Source organism: Oncorhynchus keta, chromosome 35, assembly GCF_023373465.1.
Source record: "Oncorhynchus keta strain PuntledgeMale-10-30-2019 chromosome 35, Oket_V2, whole genome shotgun sequence".
Taxonomy (NCBI): domain Eukaryota; kingdom Metazoa; phylum Chordata; class Actinopteri; order Salmoniformes; family Salmonidae; genus Oncorhynchus; species Oncorhynchus keta.
The window spans coordinates 26586948-26599575 of NC_068455.1; the positions used below are offsets into that span (position 1 = coordinate 26586948).

Below are 12628 nucleotides of genomic sequence, written 5' to 3' on the forward strand. Positions count from 1 at the left end.
TATGAAACCCATCTGATCTTGTCCTCACTAGAATGATGGGCTGCCTGCCCTGGTGACCCTGAAGAAGGGGCTGGTGGCTCTGGCCCGGCAGTGGATGAAGTTTATTGTGGTGACCCAGGGCTTCAAGGCCATTGGCCTGATGAGGCCCAACCAGCTGCCCAAACCCAAGGAGACCCCCCAGCAGCAGACCTTCCAGGACCAGAGCCAGGGCCTGGACAACGGAGCTGCGCTGCAGAGTGACACCAGTGCTGATGGGGCTGAGTTTGAGTTTGACGCAGGTAGGAATGTATGTTTTTTTTGGGAAGATGACATTTCTGGTAAATTAATACATGACAGATATACTTTTTTTAAACCAATTGTATTGAAAAGTCCCCCCCACGTGTTAATGAATTTGATAATGATTATAATGTCCAGCCACAGTGAGTGAACACACCATGCTGCTAGAGGGAGCATGCAGCCGCCCCCTGCCCACAGGAGACAAATCTGGACCAGTTAGCGGGGTGGAGATCATGAGGAAGCTCTCCAAGTCCCACACTCACAGTGAATCTGCCCTCAAAATAAAGGTGTCTATGTCTATGTCTATCCACCCGTCTGTCTGCATTGTCTACTTTAACTTTGTACCATTATAATGAATTATATAGGTGGACAGGGGCGACAGGGCGGTACCACTTTTCATTAGTGTACTATAGGAATGCATTTGTTTTCACACTAATGATATTTGTGTATGTTCTTCAGGGCTCCCACCCATACCAGTCCCTCAGCTACACCAGCGGGGACACAGCGGCTGACTCTCCTGCCCATGTGAGTCGCGTGGGCATGACTGCCAAGGACAGTCCCCGTAAGGAGAGTCTGCTGAGCTACCTGACAGGCAGCTTCCCCAGCCTGCACAACCTGCTGGAGGGCACACCCCAGAGGAATGAAACCATCACCAAAAGCACAGGTACGCTCACATTATCCTGGTTCTGAATTGGTTTGGGTTCCAATTCCATACCCTCATTCCCGAAAGTGTGAACATTCTCCTAAAGCATGGGTTATAGGGAATTTCCACCGTATTTTTATAATACTTTTGATTCCTTTTCAAACTATCATGATAGAGAATTGGTATAGAATTGGACTGCAACAGGACATTGTTTGCTCCCCCCTTTAGGTAACAGTGTGGGCCCAGATGTGGTGACGGAACACCCCCTGCTGTCTGAGCCCTCCTCCGTCAGCTTCTACAACTGGATGTCCAACGCTGTGGGCAACCGGGGCGGAGGGAATGCTGTACCCCAGGAGTCCCCGGTCAACCGCTCCCAGCACAATATCCTGCAGACAGGTAGGGGGAATGTTATGAGAATATTCTGGGAATGTTGGGGGAAATGTTGGTGATGTAACCAACCCTGATTGCTCACAGTAAAATAATTTTAAAAAATAAGGTCACCCTAAGTGTCTTTCTGTTGCTCCTCAGGCATCACCTGTAACCTCCACACCATCCCATCAGCGTCAGACTTCAACACGGTGCTGTCCAGCGACCAGAACACTCTTGATGGAACACAGTCTCAGCACTCTCAGCACAGCACCAGCCAAGATGACATAATGATGGCCGACATTGAGGAGGGCAACCAGTGTCCCGCCGCCGTTCAGCTAGCAGACGCTCAGGTAACCTAGTGAGTGAGTGAGTGAGTGAGTGAGTGAGTGAGTGAGTGAGTGAGTGAGTGAGTGAGTGAGTGAGTTATAATTCTGATGATTCTCTCTCCCCTCCCTCACAACACACAGGTTGTGTTCAAGCCTCTACTGAGTCACACAGGGATCCAGGCCCAGGACACCACTCCTCTCAGCTACAAGATGTACTTCGGGGAGCACCTCTCCTTCTCTGGCACTTTGGAGTGTCTCAGAGCAGACATTGTGGACTCTGACACATCCAAAGAGCGGAAAAATAAACGGTTGAAAAGGTAAATAAACCAAGTATCTAAAGTAAATCATGTTTAGCGAGTCCCAATAGTCTTAAAGGTGCAATATCTAAGACCTGGTTGCCCAGCTGGTGGCCCTCGGGATGAATTTGGCCCATGGGTGGTTTTATTTGGCCACCAAGTTTTTTGAGCAGAAAAAAATATACAGTGCATTCGTAAAGTTTTCAGACCCCTCGACTTTTTCCACATTTTGTTACGTTAGTCTTATTCTAAAATCCATATACATTTTCACACAGTACCCCATAATGACAAAGCAAAAACAGGTTTTTAGACATTTTAGCAAATATATTACTATTTTTAAACAGAGGTACCTTATTTACATAAGTATTCAGACCCTTTGCAATGTGACTTGAAATTGAGCTCAGGTGCATCCTGTTTCCATTGATCATCACGGAGATGTTTCTACAACTTTATTGGAGTCCACCTGTGGTAAATTCAATTGATTGGATGTGATTTAGAAATGTGCACACCTGTCTAGATAAGGTCTTACAGTTGACAGTCCATGTCAGAGCAAAAACCAATCCATGAGATAGAAGGAATTGTCCGTAGATCTCAGAGACTGGATTGTGTCAAGCAACAGATCTGGGGAATGGTACCAAAACAATTCTGCAGCATTGAAGGTCCCCAAGAATACAGTGGCCTCCATCATTCTTAAATGGACATTTGGAACCACCAAGACTCTTCCTAGAGCTGACTGCCCAGCCAAACTGAGCAATTGGGGGAGAAGCACCTTGGTCAGTGAGGTGACCAAGGACCCAGAGTTCCTCTGTATTGGTAGGAGAACCTCCCAGAAGGACAACCATCTCTGCAGCACTCCACCAATCAGGCCTTTATGGTAGAGTGGCCAAACGGAAGCCACTCCTCAGTAAAATGTACATGACAGCCCGCTTTGAGTTTGCCAAAAGGCAGAAACAATATTCTCTGGTCTGATGGAACCAAGGTTGAACTCTTTGTTCTTAATGCCTAGCGTCACATCTGGAGGAATCCTGGCACCAATCCCTATGGTGAAGCAAGGTGGTGGCAGCAATCTGTGTGTAAGTGTTTCAGCGGCAGGGACCGGATTACTAGTCAGGATCGAGGGAAAGATGATCAGAGCAAAGTACAGACCTGCTTCAGAGCGCTCAGGACCTTAGACTGGGTCAAAGGTTCACCATCCAACAGGGCAGCAATCCTAAGCACACAGCCAAGACAACGAAAGAGGGGCTTCGGGACAAGTCTCAATGTCCTTGAGTGGCCTGGACTTGAACCCGATCGAACATCTCTGGAGTGACCTGAAAATAGCTGTGCAGCGATGCTCCTCATCCAACCTGACAGAGCTTGACAGGATATGCAGAGAAGAATGGGAGAAACTCCCCAAAAACAGTTTTGCAAAGCTTATAGCATCATACCAAAGATGACTCGAGGCTGTTATCGCTGCCAAGATGCTTCAAGAAAGTACTGAGTAAGGGGTCTTCTTTTTTTGCATTATAGAGAGACTTGATCGTATACAAATAATTAATAATAATTGGCTTTTCTGCCAACTGGGGTTCTCAAGGCACTTTACATACTGTAGTAGAGGGAAACTGACTTCATCCACCATCAAAGTGTAGCACCCACCTCAGTGATGCACAGCGACCATTTTTGTACCAGACCGCTCATCACATCAGCTAGAGAGGTGAGGAGGGATATATGCCCGTTAGAGGGATGATTAGGTGGCCATGATGAAATGTGTCCAGGTTGGGAATTTAGCCATGACACCGGGGTGAACACCCTTACTCTTCCAATAAGCCATGGGATTTTGAATGACCACAGAGTCAGGACACCCATTTTAACATCTCATCCAAAAGACTGCACCCTACGCTGGGCAATGTCCCCATATGTAATCAATGTTTTGTAATGATTATGTTTTAGACAAATAGTATACATTTTTGTGCTTATTACAGTCAATTTGCAGTCTAAAAATGTGTTTTTTAGTATGTTCTGACAAAAGAAAAACTTGCCCCGTGGCTGAATCTAGTTAATGATCCCTGCTCTAAGATATCCTGCCATGTAAAGGTAATCTTCTCTCTCCCTCCCTCTCCAGACAGGGCATGCCAAACCTCCCTCTGCTGGAGTTCAAGCCTGCCCTGCTGATCGAGACGTTCAGCCTGAACGCTGTGGTGATGGAGAAATCTACCAGCACTGGCCCGCCAAACTCCACGGCTGCCGCTGCTCCCCTCGCCTTTCACGACCTGAATCGTCGCCACTACAACACCTTCCACTGCGACTTCACCATCGCCTGCCAGGCCATCAGCCAGCGTGTGGACATGGCCCTGGTGCGCCTCATCCACCAGTTCAGCACCATGGTGGACGACATCAAGGCCACACAGACAGACATCAAGCTGAGTCGCTACACCGCCGGCTCTGCCTCCCCCACACCCACCTTTAAGGTGCGGCCCTACCGCCACTTCCGCTCCTCTGACTTTAGCCGCAGCTCGCGGGGAAGCGTCAATGGAGCCGGGCGGAGTGGGGCTGGCGGCGGCGGGAACACTGCTCAGAAGAGCAAGCGGGGGGGAGGTGGAGGGGGGGGTCAACTGCCCAACGGCCCCCAGTCAGGACTGGACACGCTGGGCAGGAGGGAGCCCCGGGGACGCAACACGCTTGGTCGCTCGGAGCGCCGTACCTCCAAGGTACACCAACCAGTATGTATCTTTATTTCATAATAATCATATAGACTATATTTCTAAGTGACCTATCAAATGATGTATGCTCTGTTTTAATTGGTATCTAATAAATTCAATCAATCCAATTGATCAAGGTGTCGCGGAAGGGCTCTCGGGATGTGGCGGACCACATGACCATCCAGATGGACGACTCAGACTCCATCACAGTGTCAGAGCAGAGCGAGCCCTCTGCAGAGTGCTGGCAGAACATGTACAAGCTGCTCAACTTTTACTCCCTCATCTCCGACCCCACCGGTATCCTGGAGAAGAGCTCCCCTGAAAACTGCCTCTCGGGTAAGGCTCTCTCTCCCGCCACTTAGCCACTTCTAACCCCTACCCCCTAGGCTCTTAAGAAAGCCTCACACTCATCGTTCGATCATTTTGTGTGTGTGTGTGTGTGTGCGCGATATGTGTGCTGTACAGACGGTGGCCGCAGCCCCTCGGAGCCCCTGTGCAGGGTGATGTTTGAGAACGAGCAGCAGGACCCCACCAACAAGCCTCCGGCTGGGCTCGGAGCAGGGGGCCGACGGCGTAGCTTGGTGAGCTGTGAGCCACAGCACGTCACCCTCATCGTGTTTGGCATCGGTGTTGTGAACCGCACCCACCTGGAGGCAGACATCGGGGGCCTGACCATGGAGGCAGAGCTAAAGAAGATCCATGGCAGCTTCACCCTTAAGGAGAAGATGAAGGGTGAGGCTCTTAGCTCTTGGGTTATGTCACTAGTTCAATACACCGCCTCTTTGTATTACGTTATTCAGTGCCATATCTGGATTATAATTCCCAAATCTGTTTTCAGACATACTGCACCAGAAGATGACAGAGACTTGTGCATCAGCCCACATAGGAGGAGTTAACATTGTGCTCCTGGAGGGTATAACCCCAGACATTCAGTAAGGACTGCTCCAATTTAAGTTGATAACTGTTTCATTTGAATTGCCACATTGAGGATTGAAGTTTGATACTGTGCATTAGGTCTGTTAATTAACCTAAAATACACTCCGTTTCTAATTTGTTTGCCTGTCATTTTGGTAACCAGTAAGATTAATTATGAACGTTTGAGTTTCCTACCCCACTGTGTCTGTAGCTATGTTTCGATTTAACTTGTCCAGTAATTTTGTCGACATTTAACATTTGTCTCCAATTTGTAAGTCGCTCTGGATAAGAGCGTCTGCTAAATGACTTAAATGTAAATGTCTCAATATAGAAAATAGATGCGACAATTGGGTGCTTTTCCATTGAACTATCTTGGGTGTGTTCGTAAAGCCAATCTGGAGTGCCAGAGTGAGCTCAGAGTGCCCTCTGGGCTTTCTTAAATTCAGAACGTTCCCGCTCTGGGCGCGTTCAGAGCACACACTGACTGGACGCTCTGGCCGAGGAGTAGGGTTGATCCGAGCGTTCTAACCTAACAACGGCAGTCATGCACCCAAGCTAACTGGCTAATGTTGGCTAGCTTTCCCGCTACAAAAATGAGAGAACACCTCACTGACCATTTTACTCGCCCTAGCAGAGCTGGTTATCCAGAGCGTTGGTGACTGCAACTGATGCTGGCAACAATTTAATTACGCTGTTTTGTCAATGTTTACTGACCATATATGGCCATATTCAACAGGTTTTGAGAGTTCGTAAATACATCAGTCATTCTGCACTCTTGTACATTCAGACGCGAGTGCTCTGAAATTGGAGTAGATGGCCAGAGCGAATTTACGAATGCACCCCTTGTGTCAATAAAAACAGCTGGACGTAATGACGTCAGACCAATCTGGTTCTGGTCTCAAATAGCCCGCGAAAGCCAGCGTGGATAGAATGCAATAATGTCATATTGTAATAATTCTCATGCCAATGTATCGCCACAGTCTGTCCCATGTTGAAACTTGAAGTCCTGTAGATCTAAAACGATTGGATATTGAAACTTCCCAGCCAACTAGAGAAGAAGCCATTTGAAGTGTTCCGTCAGGACAATACCTATCCTGCAAAGAATTTTTTTTTAAATTTTTATAGTTGAACATTTTGATTTTGCCTAAAGTAAAAATGTAGAATTAAAGTGGCGCTTTATAGTTGCGTGATCACATCACGTGCCCATCACATTCACCCCTATCTAATGGATAAAAATGTTGTCTGTCTTTAGAAATGTCTCATATCTGCCGTTTCCATTACACATGTCGCAGTGATTTTATTTTTTGAGACATTTGCGTTTGTCAAATCAATCTTGTTCAATGGAAACCTGCCTACTGATTACATGTCAATCTACTGTGTGAGTAATTCCTACAGTTACTTCACTCTAAACAAATCCTAGAAATATTCAAAGGACTGCACATATTCGGCTGGCAACACTGGAAGTACTTTTGGCAGTTGAAGGATGGTGAATAAGTATTCTAATCTAGTCTGTTGTCTCCATATATCTATGCGTGAATAGTCTCTCATTTGCTCTCTTTTTTTTTTTCTTTTTACTTTCCCTGGCTTTCTCTTCCATCGTCTTGAATAGACTGGAGGATTTCCCTACATCTCCTACCAGCACTGCCAAACAAGAGTTTCTGTATGTGTTTATAACTCCTGCACCTTGGCACATCATAGCAATGCCACAGTACTGTAGTACTAAGTTTAGGCACAGCTTTCATTTTGTCTCGAGTCTGTGGTAACGCAGTGTTTCGTCAGTGTACAGCTCTAGTTCTGTTATTCTCCCTCTTCATGTTAGTCTGATAATCACCCACTCCGTTTCTCCTCTGTTTCTGTGTTCCTTCCTTTACGTGTATGGCGGGTAGATCATCTTTATAGATCAGCCATATGACAGCGATTCCTCCTGTAATCGTGATCAATATTATAATTTTTTTATTTTTTTGTTGATAATTTCGGCAATGTAATGCAAGGTCATATAGAACCCTGTAGTTCTTATGCCCCCATAACATGGATGACGTTGTGTGCCTGTTAATGTTTAGTGTGCTTGTTGTCTAACATGACCAAAACAAGCATTTTTGTACATTGTTGTTGCTCTCTCGACGTTGTCCTGTGTTAACCTGTAGTCAAACAATCATATTTGTACATTGTTGTTCTATCAACGTTGTCCTGTGTTAACCTGTAGTCAAACAGTCATATTTGGAACACTGACACTCTGCTCTACCATTTCAGAACAGTTGTGAAATGCAACATAGCGAAGTCCCAGGCCCTGTACAGCGCCCAGCGGGGCCTGAAGAACAATAACGCCGCTGTGTTCAAGGTGGGCGCCATCATGATCAACATCCCCCAGCACCCAGCCACGCTGCACAGCATGATGGTCCGCAGCTCCCACCAGCTCTCCAAACAGATCTCTGACCTCATCCGCCAGCCATCCAACGTGTGAGTCTCAGGGAGGAAATGGTTGAGTCCCATTGAAATCAAAAGGTAGAGAGCCCCTGCCATGAATTGGGGCTGAGTAGGCAGAACTGCTTGCTCAGTGTGGTCCTCAGCAAAAGGATCTTGTATGAGAGGAAAGCACTTCCGTGAGTCGTAACATTTAGAGATGAAACCATCATCTGTATCTCCTTCATGGACTAAGCAATACTTGTCTTCATTCTGAACTACGTTCTTTTCTCTGTAGGCCACCTTCCAACAGGGAGGATACTCCCACCCCTCAGCCCTCTGACAAGGCGTCCAGCATCAACCAGACTCCTGTGGAGGCCAACGAGTTCCCCCAGCTGCCGGAGGGGCTGGAGAAGAAGCCCATCGTCCTCAAGTTCAGTGCCATGATGGACGGCATCACCATAGGAGCGGCCCTGCTGCCCTCCCTCAAGGCTGAGTACAAGATGGGCCGTATGAAGAGCCACGGCATGACAGGTAGCATAGCACCAAGCTTTAACCCCTGACTTAGGTAATGGGATATTGTATTTGTATTACTGTGTATGTACATGATGTTACTATTTGTGATATGGCAATGTTTTCTTAATTTCCTCTGCATTGATTGATAAAGTTATTGACTTCAATTGGACTTCCTCATCCTTGTTTGTTCTCTGTGCAGGAGCCCAGACAAGGTTCACGTTTGAGCTGCCCAACCACAAGCTATGTTTTCAGTCCAAGGTGTCTCCGGTGGACGCCATGTCCGCCATGCCCCCCTCTGCCAGCCTCAACCTCCCGCCAGTCACCATGTCTGGAGAGTACATCATGGAGGACCACGAGGGCCACTCGGACTTCACCGACGACTTCCCTATACCCATGAAGCAGGGCAACTACCTCCAGGGGAATTACCTGCGCTGTGTAGCTGAGGTGAGGCTGCCACAGTCAAGTAGAGTAGCTCCAGTATTCCTGACTATACTTTACATGCATACATACATACATACATACATTACATACATACATACATACATACATACATACATACATACATACATACATACATACATTACATTACATTACATTACATTACATTACCGTTCTGATTAAAGAAGCAATTAAACTGACCGCCTTTAGACTAGTTGTATCTGGAGCATCAGCATTTGTGGGTTTGATTACAGGCTCAAAATGGCCAGAAACAAAAAACTTTCTTCTGAAACTCGTCAGTCTATTCTTGTTCTGAGAAATGAAGGCTATTCCATGGCCAAGGAACTGAAGATCTCGTACAGCGCTGTGTATTACTCCCTTCACAGAACAGCGCAAACTTGCTCTAACCAGAATAGAAAGAGGCGTGGGAGGCCCCGGTGCACAACTGAGCAAGAGGACAAGTACATTAGAGTGTATATTTTGAGAAACAGGCGCCTCACAAGTCCTCAACTGGCAGATTCATTAAATAGTACCCGCAAACACCAGTCTCAACGTCAACAATGAAGAGGATGCTGGGATGCTGGCCTTCTAGGCAGAGTTCCTCTGTCCAGTGTCTGTTTTGCCCACCTTGATCTTTTCTTTTTATTGGCAAGTCTGACACATGGCTTTTTCTGTGCAACTTTGTATGTTGTACATGCATACATACATGCTTACATACATACATACTAGAGGTCGACCGATTTTATCGGAATGGCCTATTTAATTCGGGCCGTTTTCATAACAATCGGAAATCTGTATTTTTGGCCATCGATTTGGCCGTTTTTTTTTCCCCCCCTTTTTTCACCTTTATTTAATCTTTGTTTAACTAGGCAAGTCAGTTAAGAACACATTCTTATTTTCAGGTGGGTTAACTGCCTTGTTTAGTGGCAGAACAACAGATATTTACCTTGTCAGCTCCGTGATTCAATCTTGCAACCTCACAGTTAACTAGTCCAAGGCTCTAACCACTTGCACTCCACGAGGAGACTGCCTGTTACGCGAATGCAGTAAGCCAAGGTAAGTTGCTAGCTAGCATTAAACTTAACTTATAAAAAAACAATCAATCATAATTACTAGTTAACTACACATGGTTGATGATATCACTAGTTTATCTAGCGTGTCCTGCGTTGCATATAATCGATGCAGTGCATATCTTTGCTCCAATGTGTACCTAACCATAAACATCAATGCCTTTCTTAAAATCAATACACAGAAGTATATATTTTTAAACCTGCATATTTAGCTAAAATAAATCCAGGTTGTGTTCATTGCACGCAGACTCAGTGTATATGCAACAGTTTGGGCCGCCTAATTTTCCAGAATTTTACGTAATTATGACATAACATTGAAGGTTGTGCAATGTAACAGGAATATTTAGACTTATGGATGCCACCCGTTAGATAAAATACGTAACGGTTCTGTATTTCACTGAAAGAATAAACGTCTTGTTTTCGAGATTATAGTTTCTGGATTCGACCATATTAATAACCTAAAGCTTGTATTTCTGTGTGTTATCATGTTATAACTAAGTATATGATTTGATAGAGCAGTCTGACTGAGCGATGGTAGGCACCAGCAGGCTCGTAAGCATTCATTCAAACAGCACTTTCGTGCGTTTTGCCAGCAGCTTGTCGCTGTGCTTCAAGCATTGAGCTGTTTATGACTTCAAGCCTATCAACTCCCTATCAAGATTAGGTTGGTGTGAAAATGGCTAGCTAGATTAACCGATGTGAAATGGCTAGCTAGTTAGCGGGGTGCGCGCTAATAGCGTTTCAAACGTCACTCGCTCTTGGAGTTTAGAATTGGAGTGGTTGTTCCCCTTGCTCTGCATGGGTAACGCTACTTCGAGGGTGGCTGTTGTCGATGTGTTCCTGGTTCGAGCCCAGGTAGGAGCGAGGAGAGGGATGGAAACTATACTGTTACACTGGCAATACTAAAGTGCCTATAAGAACATCCAATAGTCAAAGGTTAATGAAATACAAATGGTATAGAGAGAAATAGTCCTATAATTCCTATAATAAATACAACCTAAAACTTCTTACCTGGGAATATTGAAGACTCATGTTAAAAGGAACCACCAGCTTTCATATGTTCTCATGTTCTGAGCAAGGAACTTAAACGTGAGCTTTCTTACATGGCACATATTGCACTTTTACTTTCTTCTCCAACACTTTGTTTTTGCATTATTTAAACCAAAATGAACATGTTTCATTATTTTTTGAAGCTAAATTGATTTTATTGATATATTAAGTTAAAATAAGTGTTGTTGTAATTGTCATTTATTACAAATAAATACAATTAAAATAAAAAATCGTCCGATTAATCGATATCAGCTTTTTTTGGTCCTCCAATAATCGGTAAACGGCGTTGAATAATCATAATCGGTCGACCTCTAATAAATACATACATACATACATACATGCATACATGCATGCATGCATACATACATACATACATACATGCATGCATACCGACATACATACAGTTGAAGTCGGATGTTTACATACAGGTTGGAGTCATTAAAACTAGTTTTTCAACCATGCCAAAAATATAGTTTGTTAACAAGAAATTTGTGGGAAAAGTTGGTTAGGACATCTACTTTGTGCATGACACAAGTAATTTTTCCAACAATTTTTTACTGACAGATTATTTCACTTATATTTCACTGTATCACAATTCCAGTGGGTCAGAAGTTTACATACACTAAGTTGACTGTGCCTTTAAAATGATGTCATGGCATTAGAAGCTCATGATAGGCTAATTGAAATAATTGGAGTCAATTGGAGATGTACCTGTGGATGTATTTCGAGGCCTACCTTCAAACTCAGTGCCTCTTTGCTTGACATCATGGGAAAATCAAAAGAAATCAGCCAAGACCTCAGAAAAATAATTGTAGTTTCTGTAATTGTAATTGTAATTGTAGTTTCTGTATGCCTGAAGGTACCACATTCATCTGTACAAACAATAGTATGCAAGTATAAACACCATAGGACCATACAGCTGTCATAACACTCAGGAAGGAGACGCGTTCTGTCTCCTAGAGATGAACGTACTTTGGTGCGAAAAGTGCAAATCAACCGTGTGAAGATGCTGGAGGAAACGGGTACAAAAGTATCTATATACACAGTAAAAATTAGGCCTATATCGACACAACCTGAAAGGCTGCTCAGCAAGGAAGAAGCCACTGCTCCAAAACCGCCCAAAAAATGTTAACTTTTTTATTTTATTTTAGTTTATTTTAAAGGCACACTTAAACAACATGGCTACCACCGCATTCTTTAGCGATATGCCATCCCATCTGGTTTGTACTTAGAGGGATTATCATTTGTTTTTCAACAGGACAATGACCCAACACACCTCCAGGTTGTGTAGCGGCTATTTGTCCAAGAAGTGGAGTGATGGAGTGCTGCATTAGATGACCTGGCCTCCACAATCACCCGACCTCAACCCAATTGAGATGGTTTGGGATGAGTTGGACCTCACAGTGAAGGAAAAGCAGCCAACAAGTGCTCAGCATTTGTGGGAACTCCTTCAAGACTGTTGGAAAAGCCTTCCAGGTGAAGCTGGTTGAGAGAATGCCAAGTGTGTAAAGCTGTCATCAAGGCAAAGGGTGGCTACTTTGAAGAATCCCCTAACAGAGTTGCAGTTCTTGACACCGGTGTTCTTAATGTTTTGTATACTCAGTGTATTTGGAGTGGTGAGCACTCTGTTTGACCTGATGAAGATCCTTGT

At 44.8% G+C, this 12628-nt stretch overlaps 1 protein-coding gene across 1 annotated transcript in view; it reads left to right on the forward strand.

Moving 5' to 3' along the window:
- LOC118368196 (transmembrane protein KIAA1109 homolog) overlaps positions 1-12628 on the forward strand; it is an 88096-nt gene that overhangs the window by 49175 nt on the left and 26293 nt on the right. Inside the window, 14 exon segments of the mRNA XM_035752066.2 lie at positions 32-278; positions 415-563; positions 736-940; positions 1148-1315; positions 1448-1638; positions 1756-1931; positions 4012-4597; positions 4726-4924; positions 5054-5320; positions 5427-5520; positions 7113-7163; positions 7754-7960; positions 8202-8437; positions 8619-8863. Coding sequence (XP_035607959.2) covers positions 32-278; positions 415-563; positions 736-940; positions 1148-1315; positions 1448-1638; positions 1756-1931; positions 4012-4597; positions 4726-4924; positions 5054-5320; positions 5427-5520; positions 7113-7163; positions 7754-7960; positions 8202-8437; positions 8619-8863 — 3021 coding nt within the window.